The sequence below is a fragment of the Micropterus dolomieu genome, linkage group LG21, assembly GCF_021292245.1.
Source record: "Micropterus dolomieu isolate WLL.071019.BEF.003 ecotype Adirondacks linkage group LG21, ASM2129224v1, whole genome shotgun sequence".
Taxonomy (NCBI): domain Eukaryota; kingdom Metazoa; phylum Chordata; class Actinopteri; order Centrarchiformes; family Centrarchidae; genus Micropterus; species Micropterus dolomieu.
The window spans coordinates 9,499,211-9,518,266 of NC_060170.1; the positions used below are offsets into that span (position 1 = coordinate 9,499,211).

Genomic DNA, 19,056 nt, shown 5'->3' on the forward strand with positions numbered 1-19,056 from the left:
CAGTCTTTGATCTTGGACTTGATGAAGTCTTGCTTGGAGGCAGACAGGAAGAGGCCTTTGGGATCCACAGGTCCAATGACATCATACCAGACAGGACTGCCCTCACGGTCATAACCACACATCCCTCCTGACAGATACTTCTCTATCACCTGTAAACAGCAGTCATTTTAAATGTCAAACAACACCTGCTTTCATCAGTCTGAAATATTTGTGAAGACAATGCATGACACGTTAATTTGAGAAAAAGTACACTGGATCTACAGTAGATTATAATTTATTAGGTTTATAAAGTTTTTACCTCTGGAGGACGCCATTCGGTGATTATTGTGTCTACTTTCATGATTTTCCTGAACTCCAAATGCTGGAAGAAAAGATGGGTGCATGTTGAGTTCAGCAAAAGTATTAATCATAGGATTAACAATATACAGTAAGTACTGTAAACCTTCGAGTTGAAAGACTAGCTTGTACAGTGGCAGATCCGTCCAAGCACAATGTAGTGATTTAGCTGGCTTAGGAGATTTCAGACAGTAGATGACGTAAAACCTGCCCCGTCAGCAGGAAGGGGATCAACTATGTACCTCCGTGTACACACTACAGCAAACGCATGCTTTCAAACACACCAACAAAGGGAAAAGAAATGTTTCAAATTGGCTCACAAAGGTTTTAGGCAGGTGTGTAAAAAATCAGTAAAGTAAGAATGCTTTTAAAAACAGACATGTCAATAGATACAAATTAACAAAATGCAAAGTGAATTAACAGAAGAAATTCAAATACCATCACTTCAGGGACTCCTTTACGCTGAAGATGGTTCTTAATGACTTTCACTGTATGTGTGGGGTTATTGTCATGCTGCAGAATAAATCTTTCGGCCAATCAGATGCCTCCCTGATAGTACTGCATGATGAATATGTGTCTGTACTTTTCAGAGGAGATCATTCATTCTGACCAAATGCCCAACTTTGTTTGCAGAAATGCAGCTCCAAACTTGTAAGGAACCTCCACCATGCTTCACTGTTGCCTGTAGTCACTCATTCTTGTGCCGCCCTTCAGCGAACAACCTGCTTTCTGCTACAGCTAAATATTTAAAATTTTGACTCATCAGTCCAGACCACCCACTGCCATTTTTCTGCACCCCAGTTCCCATGTTTCTATGTATAGTTCAGTCGCTTGGTCTTGTTTCCATGTCGGAGAGCTTTTTGACCGCAAGTCTTCCATAAAGACGACTTCTGAGCAAACTTCTCCGGGCAGTAGATGGGTGTACCAGGGTCCCACTGTTTTCTGCAGCTCTGATCTGATACACATCTTCCGATTGCTAAGGGAGGTAAGCATGACCTGTCTTCCATCTGCCGCAGTAAGTTTCTTTGGCCGACCAGCGTTGCCTGTTTCTTTGTGCAAAGAGCTTGGACACATCTGGAAATCCCTGTCTGCCTTTAAATTTCTGCCTGGGAGAGGCCTTGCTGATGGAGTATAACTTGTGTCTTGTAGCTGTGCTCAGTCTTGCCATGGTGTGTGACGTTTGACACTAAACTGTCTTCAGCAACTTCACCTTGTTAGCTGAGTTTGGCTGTTCCTCACCCAGTTGTTGTCCTCCAACACAACTGTTTCTGTTTCAACTTAATGATCATTAGTACCTGTTTAGCATCATTCTTTAATCATACACCAGACAATATGCCTACAAAAGTGCAGAAGAAGAATTGATGCTATTTTGCAGGTAAAAAAGGATAGTCACACCAAATATTGACTTTTAATACAGATTTTTCTTCTGTTCACTCACTTTGCATTTTGTTCATAATAAAGAAAAAAGAAAAAAATCTATTAACACGTCTATTTTTTTAAAGCATAATTACTTTACAGCATTGTGCATGAAAATGTGTTCTGGGGGAGTGGCTTTGGAGAGAAGCCTGAAGGCAAGGGGTGAGACGTTTTCAGTTACTTTCAAAATCTAGTTGTCTCTTGCTTGTTTCTCCAACGTTGTCTAGCGTCAAGTTAGGTGGCTGTAAATCTTATTATGTCATCTTAAGTTCTAATTTAATCCCTTTTATCTATATCTTTTCTCCGCAGGTTGCGGTGATGACTCAGTATCTCCACAGAGAACCATTACAACACAGCTCCTCTCTAATCTGCAGCCACTCCTGAGAGCCTGATAGTCTGTGCTGGTGCTAACTGCACATTCACATACAACTCACTGAAAGAGAGGCTTTGTGGCTGTACCTCGGCTTTCACTTTGGTACATGATTTGTACTGTATTGCATTTCTACGAGAGTGTCACACGCTGTACTGTAAAACTGTCCTGTCTTTCTCAACAGAGAAGCTGTTACCTTTCGCAGCATGGCCTCAGACTTCTGGACATTAAAGTTTCGTGCTGAAAAAGAGAAAGGAAAGCAAAATGATATATACAGGCATCCACAGTCCATAAATGCTAAATGGTCTTTAACCAGAATGCAGAGAGGGACAATTAGAATGGGATTCCACCAACATACTACATTGCTATTATAATATATTCTATATACTATATATATATATATATATATATTTACACATATTATCTTAGAATATATTTGGTAAAGAAAGAAAGCAAAATTAATTTTTACAGCACTTTTCAAAACAGAACGTACAAAGTGCTTTATATTAGGATAAAAAAATGGAGGGAGGGTTAACTAATGACTGTGACCTTATAACCCAAACTCACGACCAAACAATGCGGAGAACAACAAATGCACGTTTACACATTTACAGATGAGGATTGCGGCTTACTTTTGATAGCCTTCAACTCATCAATCAATGATGGTTTCAGTTAAATGCTAAAGTTGTTGTTGCTGTTACATTGTCTGTGGTCTGCTTTGTGGACTTGATGAGACACCGGGTCCTTTCTGATCAGGTGCCGTCGTGTTGTTGCCGAGGCAACATAAGTTTTGTTTTACGGTGGACGGACTGTAACATTACAGAGTTGTTGTTTTCTTTAGCTTGAAATAATCCCAGACTTTGGACACTTTCTTCTTCGTCCCTCGCTATTTTCTCTCTCTGCCTCTACTTTGCAAACAGTGCCATCATAATCAGATTGTTTTCACAGCGTAAGCGCGAATGCAACAGTAATAAATGTCCGTGCGAAACAGTGTGCTGTATGGTTATATGGATTAAACAAAGCATCAAAACAGAGAATTTGCGTCAATGCTTTTTAGTAATCGAATTAATCAATGAATCGTTTCAGACCTACGATGCTGTCTAGTTTTGTTTGAAGCACTAGTTCCAGCATCCTTGTTCCTTTTGCCAATTAGAGTAAAAATCATTATATAAAATACTTAGATAACCAACAGAAGAGGTGTCAGTGGAAACAACCAGTAGATTACTAAAATGTGGTCCTGTGAAAAAAAAATGCCTACAATTAAATGCAGTTCTCCATCCACAAATGACACAAGGGGGACACAATTTTAGGAAATGCTAAAAATACCAAGAATAATCATTTAAAAGAATCTCTTAAATTTTAAAATGTTCCTTATGTAAACGTATAACATTCAAAAGACCTCCAATTCCCCAACACCGTCAGTATTAATACCACTGTGTCAGAATAACTGATCCAGAACAGAGTTGACACACAGTCCACTGTCTAATACTCCATCTAAGGTGATTATCTCTGCAGCGGACAGTCCGGTGGAAAGAAAAGCACAACAACAACGATGTTGCTGTGAAGTGAGACTTACAACTTACTCCAGCAGAGGATTACGCTCACTGAACCTAATGCTCCATTCTGGCACCTTATCTAGGACATGGAGGGCACCAGTGACTTAAAATTACGAAAAGCACAAAGCAGATTCTGGCAGGCGACCAGGCCGTGTATTATTTTTAGCCAGTAATAAGTGTTATGCTCCAATCACCACACCTTCCTGGATGAAAACAGTGGTTTTGCAAGTTTTAAACCTTTAACTAATAATAAACAGAGCATTGGATGGATGGGTGGATGGGTGGATGAGTGGATGAGTGGATGGATGGATGAGTGGATGAGTGGATGGGTGGATGGATCACCTGCTGCTTATTAACAAATCCTACTATAATGAGGTTTTGCCTGACTAGAGAATGCAGGATGATGTTAATCTGAAGGTGTGAGACAGACATTTCTTTGTTTTTAAGGCCACATCAGACCCATTGTTCCTCCTCAGATCACTGTCCAAGTGCAGATATTTGATGATCTTAAATACTGTTATCTTAAGCTGTGACACAGGTTCATAATGTACCTGGTACGAGGACAATTCATTAAGCTCAGTATCTGATAACATTTAACAAGGTGCCATTATCTCACACAGCACTGTTCCAAGTTTGATGAAACTTGGACGGACAGTGCACTTTATGACCATGTTGTGGCCTAGGTTTCGAACTTTTCAAGAAATACAAACTTTAAAGGAAGGGAAAATTGTTAAGATACATATATATATATATTCTTATGATTTTGATGCCATTTGTCATTTGTAAACGAAACATAAAAAAGACAAATTGCATTTTGTTATGCCCCCTGGGTAGCTAAAGAAGTGCTAAAATCCCTTAATAGCTCTGGAGAGAATAAAATCCAAAGTCAAAAAAAGGAACAACTAATTTGTCATCACAAAATTCAAGACTAAGACATGTCAGAGTCAAAATGTATGCATGTGACTATGATGCATAAAAACCAATGTCTTGTGTTTAAAACTAGACTTCAGTGGTATTGAGAAGAGGCTCCTCTTACAACAGTCTAGTTCACTGAACTCTGGTACAAAAAGGACACTACAGTATAATACTTTGTCCTTTGTACTTTAATACTCATCTTCACCTCAACTCCAGAACGACTGATATGCCAGGATAAAGTCACTAACCGAACTGCTGTCATTTACCCTGGCTCTTTAATCTCTTCAGATGGAGCTCCTCAAAGATAAATACTGCATACTCCTTGGAGGAGTGTGAGTCATCTGAGGGCCGACTTAGAAAACATTGGTTTAGTTTGTTCCACTGAGAGCAGGAGAAGGTCATTGGCCTCTAGTCCAGGACTCATCTTCTTTCATATGGGAGAAGCAGCATCTGGCTGCATCTGCTTCACAGTTAAACATTTTCCTATCCATTATTTCACTAACAACATTATGAGAAAACACAGGAACAGGAAGGAAGAAAAAATATTATTAGTTTATTTGTGAGGACAAATAGAAAGATCTATGTCCCGTTTAATTTGGGGCATAAAGGTCATAAAACTGTGATAGTTTATATAGTTTTCTGATACGCTTCTCTCTAATGCCAGCTATTCCAAAAGCAGTTCAAAGTTTCCTGAAACCTTTAACATTTGCTGTTTAAAAAGCAATTTCTTCATGGACAAAAAGCAGTTATTACACAAGAAGTGGTGGATTTTACATTTCTTGATGAAAGAGAACATCCACTCAGTAGGGCTCAACTGCAACTGGGTTCAGATCCAGATTTGCTTTGATAGATTATTTTAAGTTCAATCATTCAATCAGCGCTCACAGTGTGCCACCTCAGGCTATTTGCTTTAAATCAATGAACTGGACTGAGTTGTTCCCACAGCTTGAATGGGATTCATCTTTACGTTCATGTTGGAAGGGAAATAACTTGAATCTTTCAGAGCGTACATCAGCCAAACAGACCCTCATTGTCTGTGTGTGGAGCTGTGACGCTGACCCTTCTGAGAGCCGTTCAAAACCGCTACGCTCAATTATTAAGACTGAATTGAAGAGAACCGTACGCCTTCACTGCTACTGTGAATTCTGGTTATGAAACGATTTTTGGAGGAAACTTGCAGGGAACTTGAACCCTGGAGAGCAACAGAAACACAGCAGCAGAGTGTCTCCTGGCAGACGGGCTGTCGTCCATCGCGTAGTGCACTTTAATGCGATTAGCCCTGGATTAGCCTGATACACACATTGCTAAACCTCTGCTCCAGAACTAATCAGCACAAGGCCTCCTTTAATCACTGCTTCCCATTTCCTCTATGGTCTCAGGGTGTAACCTCAACCAGCTTCACCAAGTTACATGTAAGACTTTTTAAGACCTAGTTTTATGGCCCGTAATTACCAGAGTATGAAAGTATGATGAAAAACCAGCAGGGATGATAAGGTCTATAATTGTTCATTATTATATAAAATTTTTTCAGTACCTCCAGACAGTTTTTACCAATAATTCCTATTAATATAACTAATTATGTTAATGCGACCTGAACCTTGATAACCGGCAGAAAATGTATAGATGGATTATTCAATTAAAAATGATTAATTAATTTTACTGCGTGTAAGTTTTTGCTAAAATTGACACCTGCACATTATGAGACGCTTCCTTGCAACTTACGACCAAAACTCCATGAGTTTATAGATGATTAATGCACGTAATCCCATACAAAAGCATTTTTAACTAACATTACCACCTACAGAAGGTAAGAGCAAATATTATTTCTGTTGAATACTTTTTACCTTCTATGGCCGTTTTTGAGGAAACTGAATTCACTGCCTCAGCATACTGGGAGTCAGATTTTTCAGTAGTGGTTAGAGCATCATGTTCAGGCATAAAAACCATGTAAGTGTCTTTCTCAACCACCACAAAAAGGGCTGTTTACACGTGTTGCATCATGTCCTTTCATGTAATAAACCAGTGCAAGTTCTACTTACTGCACAATGTACGATGGCACAGACAGATTTTCCCACAGGAATACAAGGCAAATTATCCACACCACAATACCACAGACGAGCGGGATTACGTGAGAAGTTTTGCTTTTTCTGTGAGTGCAAGCTGTGGTCAGGGAAAAGAAGCAGGTGCATCATGATTTTCAACTGACCTCTGAGCCAGCGTAAGAGGAAGTGGTCATGCTGTGCAGGAAGTTGAGGAAGAATGTCTTGTATCCTCTCTCGAAACTGTAGCCAGAGGAAAGACAGAACAAAACCAGACTTTTGAGTTTTGCATATCAGCTGCAAAGAGGATTCAATACCAGAAAGTGACTTTCAGGAAAACCTTTACAGTCTGACCTTGGAGATAAAGGTATTTTTCTTATTTAAAACTTTTCACTTTCACTTATTCATTTCATATTAGGAGGTTTCATGTACTAATACTACTGAAAACTTGTGACCTTGTCACTACATACTTTAATGGCAATGTTCAGCAATGAATCCCCGTGAACAGTTCTTGCATGGGTAGAAAAACAGTCATGAAGACCAAAGTCTACAATACATGGCCAAAAGTATGTGGACACCAGAAATCAGTGTCCATCCATCCATCCATCGTCAACCGCTTATCCTGCGTACAGGGTCGCGGGGGGCTGGAGCCAATCCCAGCTGACATCGGGCGCAAGGCGGGGTACACCCTGGACAGGCCGCCAGTCCATCGCAGGGAGAAATCAGTATGTTGACAGTTAAGCAATAAGGGCTGCAAAATGCCTTTTTTTCTTGAATAACTGATTAATCATTTGTCTTATACAATCTTAGACATTACTAAGATATATTCAGTTTATTGTAATAGAAGACAAAGAAAACCAGCAATTATAACAAACTTGAGCTGCAACCAGTTAATTTGTCGTGTTTGCTGAAAAACCTTGACTTACACAATCCTTCTAAAACCATGGGTTTTAAGCTGCTGATATAACAGCTAGTTAATAGCCACTAGTCAAGCTCTTCCACACCAAACCGGAAACAAACCCTTTCTTTATGGACTTGGCTTTGTGTAGGGGGGGGGGGGGGTCATGTTGAAACAGGTGAAACCCTTTCCCAAACTGGTGTCATGCACTATTGTCTAAAATACAGAATCATTGTTTTCCCACTTTTGGCCATATGGTGTCATTCCCCTTATCTAAACAAACAGCTAACACACTTCCCTTTAATTTCAACTACTCGTCTATTATAATGAATCACAGCGAACCTATAACTATTTACAACCTAATATGAAATGATGTGGAAGTGAACGATCCAGACAAAATGATTAATCGATTAATGGAGAAAACAATCCGCAGATACATTTATAATGAAAATAGGCTAACTGTTAAAGTTGCAGCCCTATGACAGTTATGTAATGGCTTATAACTGATCTATAAAATATTAGTAAAAAAACATTCAGAATGCAATTAGCTGCAGTTTATAGAGCCTTAATTAAAGGTGGCTTCTTAGAAAATGGAAGCCTACCAGACTTATGATATAACAGTTATAGAAAGAGATGCTAAAAAGCACGATATTGTCACTACGCAGGGACAATTATTATTATTATTAATAATAATAAAAAACTTACCTGCTCCAGTGCTTCCGCCTGTTTAGGACTGAGGTCTCCTACTATTCCGCTCATGTCTGCGGACAGAAGATGCAAGATAAAGACACCCAGCTCCTTCAAAGTCAGATAAACAGACCGACAGTCAGCGCCGTCACCGTGTTAGCACAGTCTGTGACGCCTCTCCGTGACGCTCGTTCACGGCTGCCCTACCCCGTTATCCTCGCTATCAGGTGGCTGCAGGTGAAAAAAGAAAACGGTCAGGAGATGGAGGAAAAAATGTAAACACGAGTCTCACCGCCTGACAGAGACCAGTCCAACCGGCTGACTCGGCCAAAGACGATAGAAATGACAGGATGATTACTCGCGATGAGAAGGAGGAAGTACAGAGAGGAGAAACCCCGCCCCATCTCCAAGCTAGCAGCTTCACTAGCATTTGTAGTTTTTCAGACTGGGTTACTTTAACCAATACTTCTGGAAAACAACGGGGCACTACTGTGTCAATATTATATGGGAATCTACTAACACTACTACTCAATAAAATGTTAACAGTTATTTTAACAGAGAAACAACTTTGTTTTATGTTAGTATTCAAACATGTAACCTACAGCTCACGTGACGTTTTGACAGCATATATAACTTTAGTATTATGCCTATATAACGATTGTGTAGGGATGGGCGATGCAATTAAAATCATTATCGCACTAATAATAAAGATATTTTTCAATGTATATAGATATAGGTCAAGGCAAAATGTACCAAATGTGTACAAAATCACAAATAAAATAATCACTCATGTTAAAAAGCATTGAACAGCTATAGGCTTATATGTTCCCCTATTATGCATTGCATTAGGGCTGGACGATATTGCCAAAAATGTTATCAAGATAAAAAGTTTCTCATTTTTCCATATCGATAATTATCACGATAAGTATCAAATCTTTATTTCTTTTGAGTTTAAAGGCTGATTTCTGCTACTGAGGGAAAGTTGAAGAAACCTGATGGTTAATTGTGGTCTAAGCTCGTCTTTATGGTCAACACTTGATGCCAAACAGTGGATCACTTCACAAATCTGAGGTGGAACATTCAAAACAATTATGATAAAATCTTTTTCAACACATATGCATGAGTAAAATTAAGTAAATGCTTTCTTTCAGTCCTTTTTCCTCAAGAAAATAACCATCTTAATAAAAAATTAACTCCTAATTCGTGTATGATTCAAGTGAATAAAATCAAACATTTATTGAATATTTATTGAACATTTGTTATATTGTTATTGAAAAAAATTATATTGCGATAATTATTGTTATTGTTTTACTGTCCAGCCCTACTTTACATGGGACAAACTCTTCATATACAGGCTATATATATCAAACAACATTTTAATGTTGTTTACCTAATCCTGTTTTTGACAAGGGCCTAGTTGAACAACATTTGTAGATTGATTTGATAATGTGATATCAGCACAATATCAATAAACAATTATTTTGACGTATTACTCAGCCCTGCCAGTATCATATCTTTCCAGAAAGAAAGAATACATTGTAGAGCTGAGGCTAGCGTAATAGATGCTGGCTTGGAAAAGGGGAATGGCACAACTATGAGCATAAAACAAATTCAAAAGCATTTGGCGAATCAAGTGCGGATTTGAGAGGATGCAGGACAGATGTAACACAGCAAGTTTTGATGGCCAGCAGTCGAGCAGTGAGTCGAGCACTTGAGAATGTGAGAAGGCACAAATCAACTATTTAAAAAAACTTTCACATCCAGAACTCGTACAATATGGTCAAATGCTTGATTTAATCTTATTGACTCGTATTTACATCTATTTTTTAAAAATAAATAAAATATTCTATATCTATTCTATATTCTATATATTATATAATGCGAAAACCTGAAAAATACGCACATACCACAATAAGAATGAAAACATTTGGTTTGATTCCGCGATTGAATTATTCCCATCAGCTACGAGTGCTTCTCTGTAAGACTCATACTTTAACAGTCTAGCAAAATATCCCAAAAAATAGTTGATTTGCGCACAATGGAGCAGGTACACGTTGCTTGATTATTCGTTTTCAGAGCTCACTCAGAAAAAAATGTATGATATTTAATTAGTCACCGCGTTAATAGACGTGAAACAGCGGTCTGACTCAGTACTTACAGCGGGGTAGCCTTAAAGCGAAGAAGGAAGTCTGGAGATGTACTCACGTTGCTACAATTTTCTCTGGTTGTACAAAACACAACTGTCGAAACACTGTAACTAAGTTAACGGAAGAACAGCGCACTGAACGCTAAAGCTGATTGTTTTTCATCTTAGTAGTGTGTACTTAGCTAAAACTACCTTCCCTGCAGGTTGGCAGCCTTGATAATAATGAACAAGATAATAACCCTCCCGCTTTTTCCGGTCGGAGCCGGAAGCTGTCAGCGCTTGTTTACATTCTTCGGAGGAGTCTGGCTAACTAGCGATCAAAACGCTAGCAGGTTCTCCAAAACAATGGGTGACAGTTGATCACATTTTTGTATTTATAAAAATTTTCAGCTGTAATTTCTCTCTGTTGTTCGGGCCATGGCTTCAGCTCGCAGCTGGGGCTGTTTCTGGGTAACGTTACCGCTGCTGCTGCGGTGGCCGGAGCTGCTGGTCGCCGGGGAGGAGGTCGCTCTGGTGGAGGTTTTCCTGGAGCAGCGGCCCGGTGTCAGCGCTCTGCTCCAGGGGGAGGTGGTGGAGTCCAGCAGGGTCAGCGGGACCTCGGAGCACCAGGACGAGGACCGAGAAGAGCTGGAGGGAGAGCTGGTCCTGGTGAGTGGCTCAGAGGGGAGGAATTTATGGTCAAAACTGCACTGTTGTTAATGTTATAAACAACAATGCAATTTAAGGGGCTTAATTGATGTAACGGTGAAAAGTAAGACATGTCTAGCTTGGAGTCATTAGGTGACCCTACAAGTGTTCACTGACCTTCCAGCTCTAGTTATTTCATTCATGTATGTGTCCTTATATTACAATTAGAGAGACCACGATTACACTGATATGGTAGAGACAGCACCTGAGGCGTTGGCTCGCAGACATAAGCGTTCTCTGGAGATCTGGCATGGTTCAGTCTTACAAGAATGTTTACAAGAAGTTACTGGCTCCACAGATTAATGTACAACTCATGGTCATGGGTAGTAATAGATTCAAATATGATGTAGCATTGGAGTCTAAACATCAGATAGATTTGTTGTTCTAGGTTAAGGCCAGTTCAAGATGACCTACAGAGGTTAAACCTACAGGCTCTAGGGGAAGTTTTATGCTTCAGATTTGGTGTTGGCATTTGCTGTGTTCACATGTTGTATGCTGGCACTGTATCTCCTCACCCGGGCTCAATAAACCATGCATATATATTGTCTTCATCAGTCTCTCGAAACTTCTTCATCACACCTGGCTCACAATATTTCTTCAACAGTTATGGACTGTTAAGATTGCAAGAGACTACAACAGAGCACCGGGCTGCAAATAACGATTATTGTCATTAACAGTATTTGTTTAATGAATAGATGAATCATTTAGTCTAAAATCTGCAAATAAGTAACCAGAGCACAAAGCGATGAATGTTTTCAAGGAATCAACAACATGATGGATGTAACCCGTATAAACAATTAGTGGCTGTGATTTAAATACATTCTGTCAAACATTTTAGAAAAAAACCTCTGCGAATATTACATTAAATTTACATCTGCATGCAAAAACCATGATTGACAGTAGGCAGTAAACAGGAATGTGAGATATAAGGTATAAAATACAGTGTTATTTTCAGTAGAATAATTTACACTGTCAGAGTTTATTTATAGGCTGAGCAGCAGGCTTGAATTAGTTTTTGATTAAATGGAGTGAATTTAAATGGTTTTGTTTGAAATGGGGGTTGCAGATGTGGGTTGAAAAAGTGCACTTCTTGCCTTCCTGGAGCAGCCCCTACGGAGGAGATCCTGAGCACCGCATCTTAACCAGTGCGTCTGCTTACGTCTGACAGTATTAGAGTTTCCAGTGCAAACTTTCAGCCTGGTTTCTGTCCTCAGGTTCAGGATGAGGAGACACAGGTGAGCGGAGGAAAAGGCGAGGACAACACCAAAGAGCAGGAGCTGTGGATCGGGGTAGTGCCTGTGGAGATGGACGACAGCAAAGCCTCCACCGGAAATCAAGAGTCCTTTGCTGATGCAATGGTCAATAAAGTAAGGATTTCAATTTGCTATGAATCTGTTGTACCTTTGATTCATGCTGGTATGCACTTAAACTGCATCCTTCCTGTTAAAGATGAAGCGAGCTTTGGTCCTTGGAGCGTCAGCGCTGATCATTCTGGCTCTCAACCAAAACACCGTCAGAGAGGTAAATCTGCACAAACTCTCCAACTGTTTTCAACCTGCTGCTGTTTTTATTTTTATTGTGCGCGTGTCTTTGTGTGTGTTTTTTCATTAATCGATAAGCAATGTACGTGGGAAGGTAGACATCAGAACAAGCAATTCAAGGCGCTCTATCAAGAAGAGTTTATTGTTATGGATTTTGGCTTGAACCATATTTTGGGAAATTTGTAGAAAAGCCTGAGGTCCAGGCTGAAAATTTAAGCTTGAAAGTCTGCCTCTTTCTGTTGTAGATGGATCTGTCTCAGGTGCTGTCCAAGCCCATCATTGTGATCCAGACATCTGAAAATGTCACCAAGCTGATCGGAGCTCTGCTCAGGTACAGAACACCTCATTATTTATTACGGATATTTCACATGGCCCTTTCTCTCACACCGCTGATAAAAAAGCAACAAAATACAAATTAATACAAATTGTTTTTATGACTTACATAATTTAATACGACATGTCATGTGGTTACTCCGTTTGAGGCTGTCGTATAGGACTAATCTACACTACTAACTCAGCTATAACCAGTTTCGGGCAATATTTCAGCTTTCACCTATACAACTGTACTATATAGAACCTCAATACTTTTTGAATTGTATCCGTATTAAGTTCAGAAAGTCAGCTTTATTCAGTTAGATTCTTGTTCTTGTTTACTTAATCTTCAATGTGATCTATCCTGCTTTAAATGGTAAAATTGTTAATTTTTATATTGTTTGTAAACTCCTACGCAGCTATCTGTGTTGAGACAGCTTTGATCACTGATGACGAAAACGTTTATTTAGGTAAATGTAATCAAAATGTTTTTTGTAGACATATACATACATATGTACTCAGCAAAATAAAAAGAGTATTGATCTGGGATTACAAAAACAGTACAGTACAAAAAACAAGAAGACATGCACAGTACATATGCAGTATAAATATTAACCAAGGTGTAAAGCTGCTTTACATGGTGATTACTGACATTTATGTATTCATTTAGCTGACGCTTTTATCCAAAGCGACTTACAATTGCTATACGTGTCAGAGGTCGCACGCCTCTGGAGCAATTAGGAGTTAAGTGTCTTGCCCAGGGTCACAATGGGGGATTCACCTTAGTCTGATATTCATTTTTCTGTGTATTGATTATGTACAGGGGCCAAAAGAAGTTTCCTGTTACACTAAATTACTCAGTAGATCAATTAATGTGTGAAAACCAATAACACCACAAAATCCCTGCAATGTTTTGTGGCTTTAAGATGTTTTCTTGTTACCTTCATCTGGTCAGTCAGCAGGTTAGTGTATGTGAATGCAGTGATGGAGGATCTAAATGACATTTGGCTCTCTCCACAGGGGTCTTCAAGCGACAGCAAAAATCACATACAAGACGATCCTGCAGGACAACCTGGTGAGCTCCTCAATCTATCAACAGTGTTTTTCTCAGTTGTGAACACCCTCCAGTGGTGAGTGAACAGATGACAGGCTGAGCTGACAGTGAGCGCATGCTGCTGTGTGTTCGGGCAGGGAGCCACGCTCACGCTGTGGTCCAGCTGCGGCCGGTCGAGAGGAGGGCGCTACGGAGAGTGGCAGGGGGTCATCTGCACGGGAGAGACAAACTCTCAGGTCCAGGTGGGGGAGCAGGACGAACACATCATCGGCCTCGTTAACATGTTTTAGCTGCTGTTGGACTAATCCACCGATTTTTACATTACACAAGTCTGTTCACAGGTGTTAGTACCACTGCACACGTGAAAAAAAAAAAAGTTCTATAAAGCCTTTTGTGTCTCCAGAGGGAGCTGCATGAAGCCTGATAAATTGCCTTAAGTGAGTAACTTGAGTCAGTGGCAGTTGTGTTTGAAAGTTTGAAAATGAAGTGAGCTCACCAGACCTCTGTAGCCCACTCTCCATTCTCTCAAAATAACCCTTTCAGCTATAAACATACAAAACATCCACTATTATTATTCAAATTGGGTAATTTATCAGTATTTAAAACATAAATCACATATATACAAAACAGAGTTTTCCGTGCAAATGTAGTTTCACTCACTACAGTATACTAGTCTCATAAACAGCATGTTATTTAAGTGAGACCTATAAAAGAGCCAGATGGTAAAGTGATGTTGCTCTTCTCTGTATGTTTGTAGAAGTACCTGCAGCAGCTGTGGGACACTGTCCTCCTGGTGGCACTTATCATCAGCACTGGAGTCATCGTTCAGGCTCGCTGGCAGTACCAGGACCACCAGCTGAACGACGACTTAGAGGTACAGTCTGTCTTTACTGCTGGTATTATCACAGCTTTACAGTTTTACACGTGTACAAACATATCTTTGGCATTTTTATACTGCAGTTTTGTTTTTCTTAACTGCGTACCATTTTGAGGTTTGTGCTACTTGATACTTTTACTCCAGTACAATTCAGAGGCAAACACTGTTCTTTTTGCTCCAAATGTATCTGATAACTTAAGTTACAAGTAACTTTGCAGATTAATAAAATAAAAAAGAACACCAACAAATACATTACAATGTATTATTATTACATGTTAAGATAAGACTTTGTTGAACCCATAGGGAAATTGACAAGCTACCCAGGGGTATATAAAGTAATTAAAATTAGCTCCAACTTTACCAGCTGCAACAGTGATAGTCACATTAATGCATCAATAACTATCATCCAATAATATGATGTGTATATATATGTATATTTTGATGCTTAGACTGTTGCACTTTTACTTGTGAAGTATTTCTACATTCTGGTGTTGCTACTTTTACATACTGGTCGTAGAGTTTCAGCTAGTTTAATTAGAATTGAAAATTAATTAGAACATTATGCACTCGCTGCTGTTTTATCATTAGTAGTATATACACATTTTTATAAAATGTTATTTTTCAGAAATAAATATGAAATTACTAGATGCATAACGCTACATAGTTACATTTACAGTTTACTGAAGCTTGGTTTGTCAACATGCTTTTCTTCTCTTAGACAAATATTAAGGAGATCTGAGCCACTGTATGCACTCTTTAGGTCATTACAAACTCGTGTAGTGCAGACGGCCAAACACAAACAATTGCAAAACAAAGGTACTTGTACTTCAGGTTGAACTAAATATTTCAGTGTTTGTAACTGTGCTTCAGTGAAGTGTTGGAATAAGCAGATAAGTTGCAGTCTTTGAAAGGAAAGTGGAACACCGGGGTTCAGGTGGTTAAATCTTGGTACATCTTCATTAAAATGTTCTAGCCAGATCATTTCTTCTGTAAGGAGAACTTGTCCTGTAAGTATCGCCTCCATCATGTATTGCTGTGTAGTCAAGGTGTCCCTGAGCTGAAGTCTTTCTGCTAACATGTTATGATGTTCTGCTGTGCTGTATTGGCCAGCTCCTTCCCAAACAGGACGTCCTGAAGAGAATGTCGGCCCTGAAGATCAAAAGGTATCGTCAGCCCAAACCGTGGTGTGACCCGTCCCAGCCGTTAGAGACTGACAACTGTGCGGTCTGTCTGGAGCCTTTCAACAACAACCAGGTCAGCCAACACTCCTACACCCCCTGATTTTAACATTAAAGCTGTATCGTCTCCCTGGTTGGATTCACTTACCCCAATGAGTCATATCACGTGACAAATACTCATACCTGTATATTCTGCCAGTTGGTTTCTCTACCTTTAGTCTTATTTTAAGATTTAAAGGAAAGTTAGAGGCATATAGACTATGTGCAGGTCAGGTGATTCTGCAGTGAAATGATATAAACTGGTGGTGCATTGTGTTGCTGTTGTCCCAGTGTCTGCGGGTGCTGCCGTGTCTTCATGAGTACCACAGAGATTGTGTCGACCCCTGGCTGCTGCTGCAGCACACCTGTCCGCTGTGCAAACGCAGCATCCTCAGTGAGTTCACGTCACAGCATCATGCGGATACCCAGCACTGTTCATCTGATGATGTTTGAGAGTTAATTAACACCAGGCTGAAAAGCAGTGTCTTAAGCCTTTTTCAACCCTGACCACACCTCGGCTCGGCTCGGCTCACCAGTTCGTGTTCAGCACGGACCAGTCACATAGAGCGTGTACTGGTAGATGGAGAGGCCATTTCACCTCCTGGTCACTGCCGAAGGTGCCCTTGGGCAAGGCCCTGAACCCCTAACTGCTTGGGGCGACAACTATGGTTTATACCAACATTAAGTAACTTTAAGTTATCTAATTTTCATACAAATAGTTATCATAGGTAAACTGTTGCCCATAAGCTGTAACATCATTGCTTGAGAATGTAAAACTTTACATGAAGTTTTTAATATCGTTTTAAATGACCCAGAACTTTTTTATTTATTTATTTTTTTTTACTATCAATCGTAAAACTACCTGCAGTAGACACTCTGTTTACTAAGTATGTGCCGATCAAAGCCTGAGTCTAACATTTTCATTTTTATTTAGTCAGGTAAATTGAAATCAAAATAGGATTGCAACTAACAGTTGTTTTCATTCATTAATCTTTTGATTATTTCTCGATTAATGAATATTTCCATAAAATGTCAGATACTTTTAGAACAGTTTAAAAGACAGCACGTTTATAGAAAATAAATTAAAATGATAAATCATACTCTTTCCTCGTTTCCTGTTTGCCTCTCGCTTTCATGTATATACATTCCATTATTAAAATTGCTCCTGATAAATTTTCTGTTGACCCACTAATCTATTAATTGATGTTCTCTTTTCTAACCCTCTTCAGGCAGCGTCTTCAAAGACAGTTAAAGGTCACCACAGCCTCTGGGAATCAAGTCTCGTCTTTTCCTCTGTGACGCTCCAGTAGCCCTTTTTTTTGTTTTTGTTTTTTTTAAACTTACCTCATGCCTCCTCCTTCCAGCAGACTGTGGGATAAGATATAAGCTTCTCACAGCAGCTGGCCGGCCATCTGGACTGTGAAGCAGTCAGATTTGACGTCTGACATTCGGGGTGTTTTCAGCAGGACATATGGTGGTAGTATAAACACAATACTATGAAGTATTGTACCAGTACTGTTGTGTGTGAACAGTACTTCTTCCTGGGATCATGTTACTGTACAATTTGACTGTGACTTGAGGGTGAGGATGTTTGTGGTCAATGCAACTCTCCACACAAACAACATCTGCTCTGTTTGTGCTGAGCAACAATACATTTGGCTTTTCATCAGTAAACACTGATAACCTGAGCGAGTATTCGCGGTTCAGTTGTTTCTGCGTGGACATTCAATGCTTTATGGTTTTAAGCATGGACATATTGATTGACTGACCAGTGTCAATGTTCACTTTAGGTCCCAATGATGTGGAGTAACAGAGGTTAAACATGACTGATTTCAGCTAGTGTCTGTACTCGTACTTCACTGTTAGATGTTAGTCCTAGAGGTTCTGTAGTTGTAGTCCAGAAGTAACTGTGCTGCAGATGTGGAATAAGTGTTTGCACTTGTCCTTAACATGCCTTATGACTAAACTGCAGAGTGAAAGAAACCCAAACCATAATCACACCTCCTGATTTATACTTGAGTTGTGTAAGTTACAGTAGCAGTACTAATTTAGTTTGCACCATTTTAAACAATGTTAAACATGTAGGTAGGCTCATCTCAAACATCATGCGAAAAACATGGTGTGTCCTCCTCCAGTTGCACATGTAAATCTTATCATTTGCAATTACAATTTTGTACTTAACACAGCTGTCACTGCCTTAGAGCTAAAGCAATAGTTCACCTACCAGCACCTCTGGTAGGCCGACTTTGTTACCTTTGGATAGAGCCAGGCCGGCTGTTTCCACCTGCTTTCAGTCTTTGTGCTAAGCTACGCTAATTGGCTGCTGGATGTGTAATTTCCACTTCAACTGTGCAGCGGTACCCTGAATCATCTCCAACAAATACTACTGTGAAAGGAAAAAGTCAAATCTAGTGTAATTGATTTTGGCATTTTGTCAGCGATGACTCAAACTCGAAGGATGTCAGAAACAGTGTTCTTGTATTTATTTAGTTTTTTTAAATGTCACCTCTGAAAAGCAATTACACCTGCTTTTTCTTTGTTACAAAATGCTCTGATAGATCTGCTCTCTTCATAGAAAATGGCGTGTGCACGGCAACATGTAGGTGGTTTCCCCACAGCTAGTCTGAGAGACTCGACGGCCCTCTGTGCAGCACGTGCTTCCAAACACATCAGCATCATTATGAGATGGTCACAGAGTTGATTTTGTTTTTTTAAATGTTTGTTTTTTTTACGAAGGCTGGACAACAGTGGTGTGAACTGGGTGGATGACATCACATGCATACACTTGAACATTATGTGCAAGCAGCTTTCACACAAGCTACTCATACAGGATGAGTAGCAAGAGAAACACAGCCTGCTGCTGATCCAGACTTGATCATCAGGTCAGCAATTGTTCTTCCAGCTAATGCCAAAACACTTGCTTCCTTTTATTCCTATGTTGTCCATTTGACGATGATGATGTCAAAGATCGATCACTCTGGATCTTAATAATAAACAGATTTGTT

At 39.6% G+C, this 19,056-nt stretch overlaps 2 protein-coding genes across 8 annotated transcripts in view; one reads left to right on the plus strand and one right to left on the minus strand.

Annotated features, from left to right (window-relative positions):
* LOC123959594 (SEC14-like protein 2) overlaps window positions 1-10,625 on the minus strand; it is a 22,809-nt gene extending 12,184 nt beyond the window's left edge. Inside the window, exons 1-6 of one of the 6 annotated variants that reach the window (XM_046033714.1) lie at window positions 10,423-10,625; window positions 8,236-8,291; window positions 6,800-6,875; window positions 2,319-2,362; window positions 299-361; window positions 12-149 (exon numbers count right to left, since the gene is read on the minus strand). In XM_046033714.1, coding sequence (XP_045889670.1) covers window positions 12-149; window positions 299-361; window positions 2,319-2,362; window positions 6,800-6,875; window positions 8,236-8,289 — 375 coding nt within the window. In that variant the 5' untranslated portion in view covers window positions 8,290-8,291; window positions 10,423-10,625. Of the gene's footprint in view, window positions 1-11; window positions 150-298; window positions 362-2,318; window positions 2,363-6,799; window positions 6,876-8,235; window positions 8,449-10,375 lie in introns of all 6 variants that reach the window. The other 5 variants (XM_046033711.1, XM_046033712.1, XM_046033710.1 and 2 more) reach the window with 5 other exon arrangements.
* On the plus strand, window positions 9,852-17,760 carry rnf215 (ring finger protein 215). Of its 2 annotated transcripts, none has more exons than XM_046033719.1 (11): window positions 9,852-9,915; window positions 10,791-11,011; window positions 12,265-12,417; window positions 12,500-12,571; window positions 12,837-12,922; window positions 13,924-13,978; window positions 14,095-14,199; window positions 14,715-14,831; window positions 15,945-16,088; window positions 16,343-16,445; window positions 17,281-17,760. In XM_046033719.1, exons 1-11 carry the CDS (start codon window positions 9,867-9,869, stop codon window positions 17,301-17,303), a joined length of 1,128 nt encoding a protein of 375 aa, XP_045889675.1. In that variant the 5' UTR covers window positions 9,852-9,866; the 3' UTR covers window positions 17,304-17,760. The 2 variants fall into 2 exon arrangements, with proteins under 2 accessions (XP_045889675.1, XP_045889674.1); XM_046033718.1 differs by lacking the exon at window positions 9,852-9,915 and adding an exon at window positions 10,105-10,195.
* Window positions 17,761-19,056: the final 1,296 nt, after the last annotated feature.

Coding starts and splice junctions, on each gene's coding strand:
- rnf215 (XM_046033718.1), top strand. CDS start 10,135: ATGAAAACATTTGGTTTGATTCCGCGATTGAATTATTCCCATCAGCTA. Junction 13,979..14,094: donor CGATCCTGCAGGACAACCTG/GTGAGCTCCTCA, acceptor GTGTTCGGGCAG/GGAGCCACGCTCACGCTGTG. Junction 16,089..16,342: donor AGCCTTTCAACAACAACCAG/GTCAGCCAACAC, acceptor CTGTTGTCCCAG/TGTCTGCGGGTGCTGCCGTG.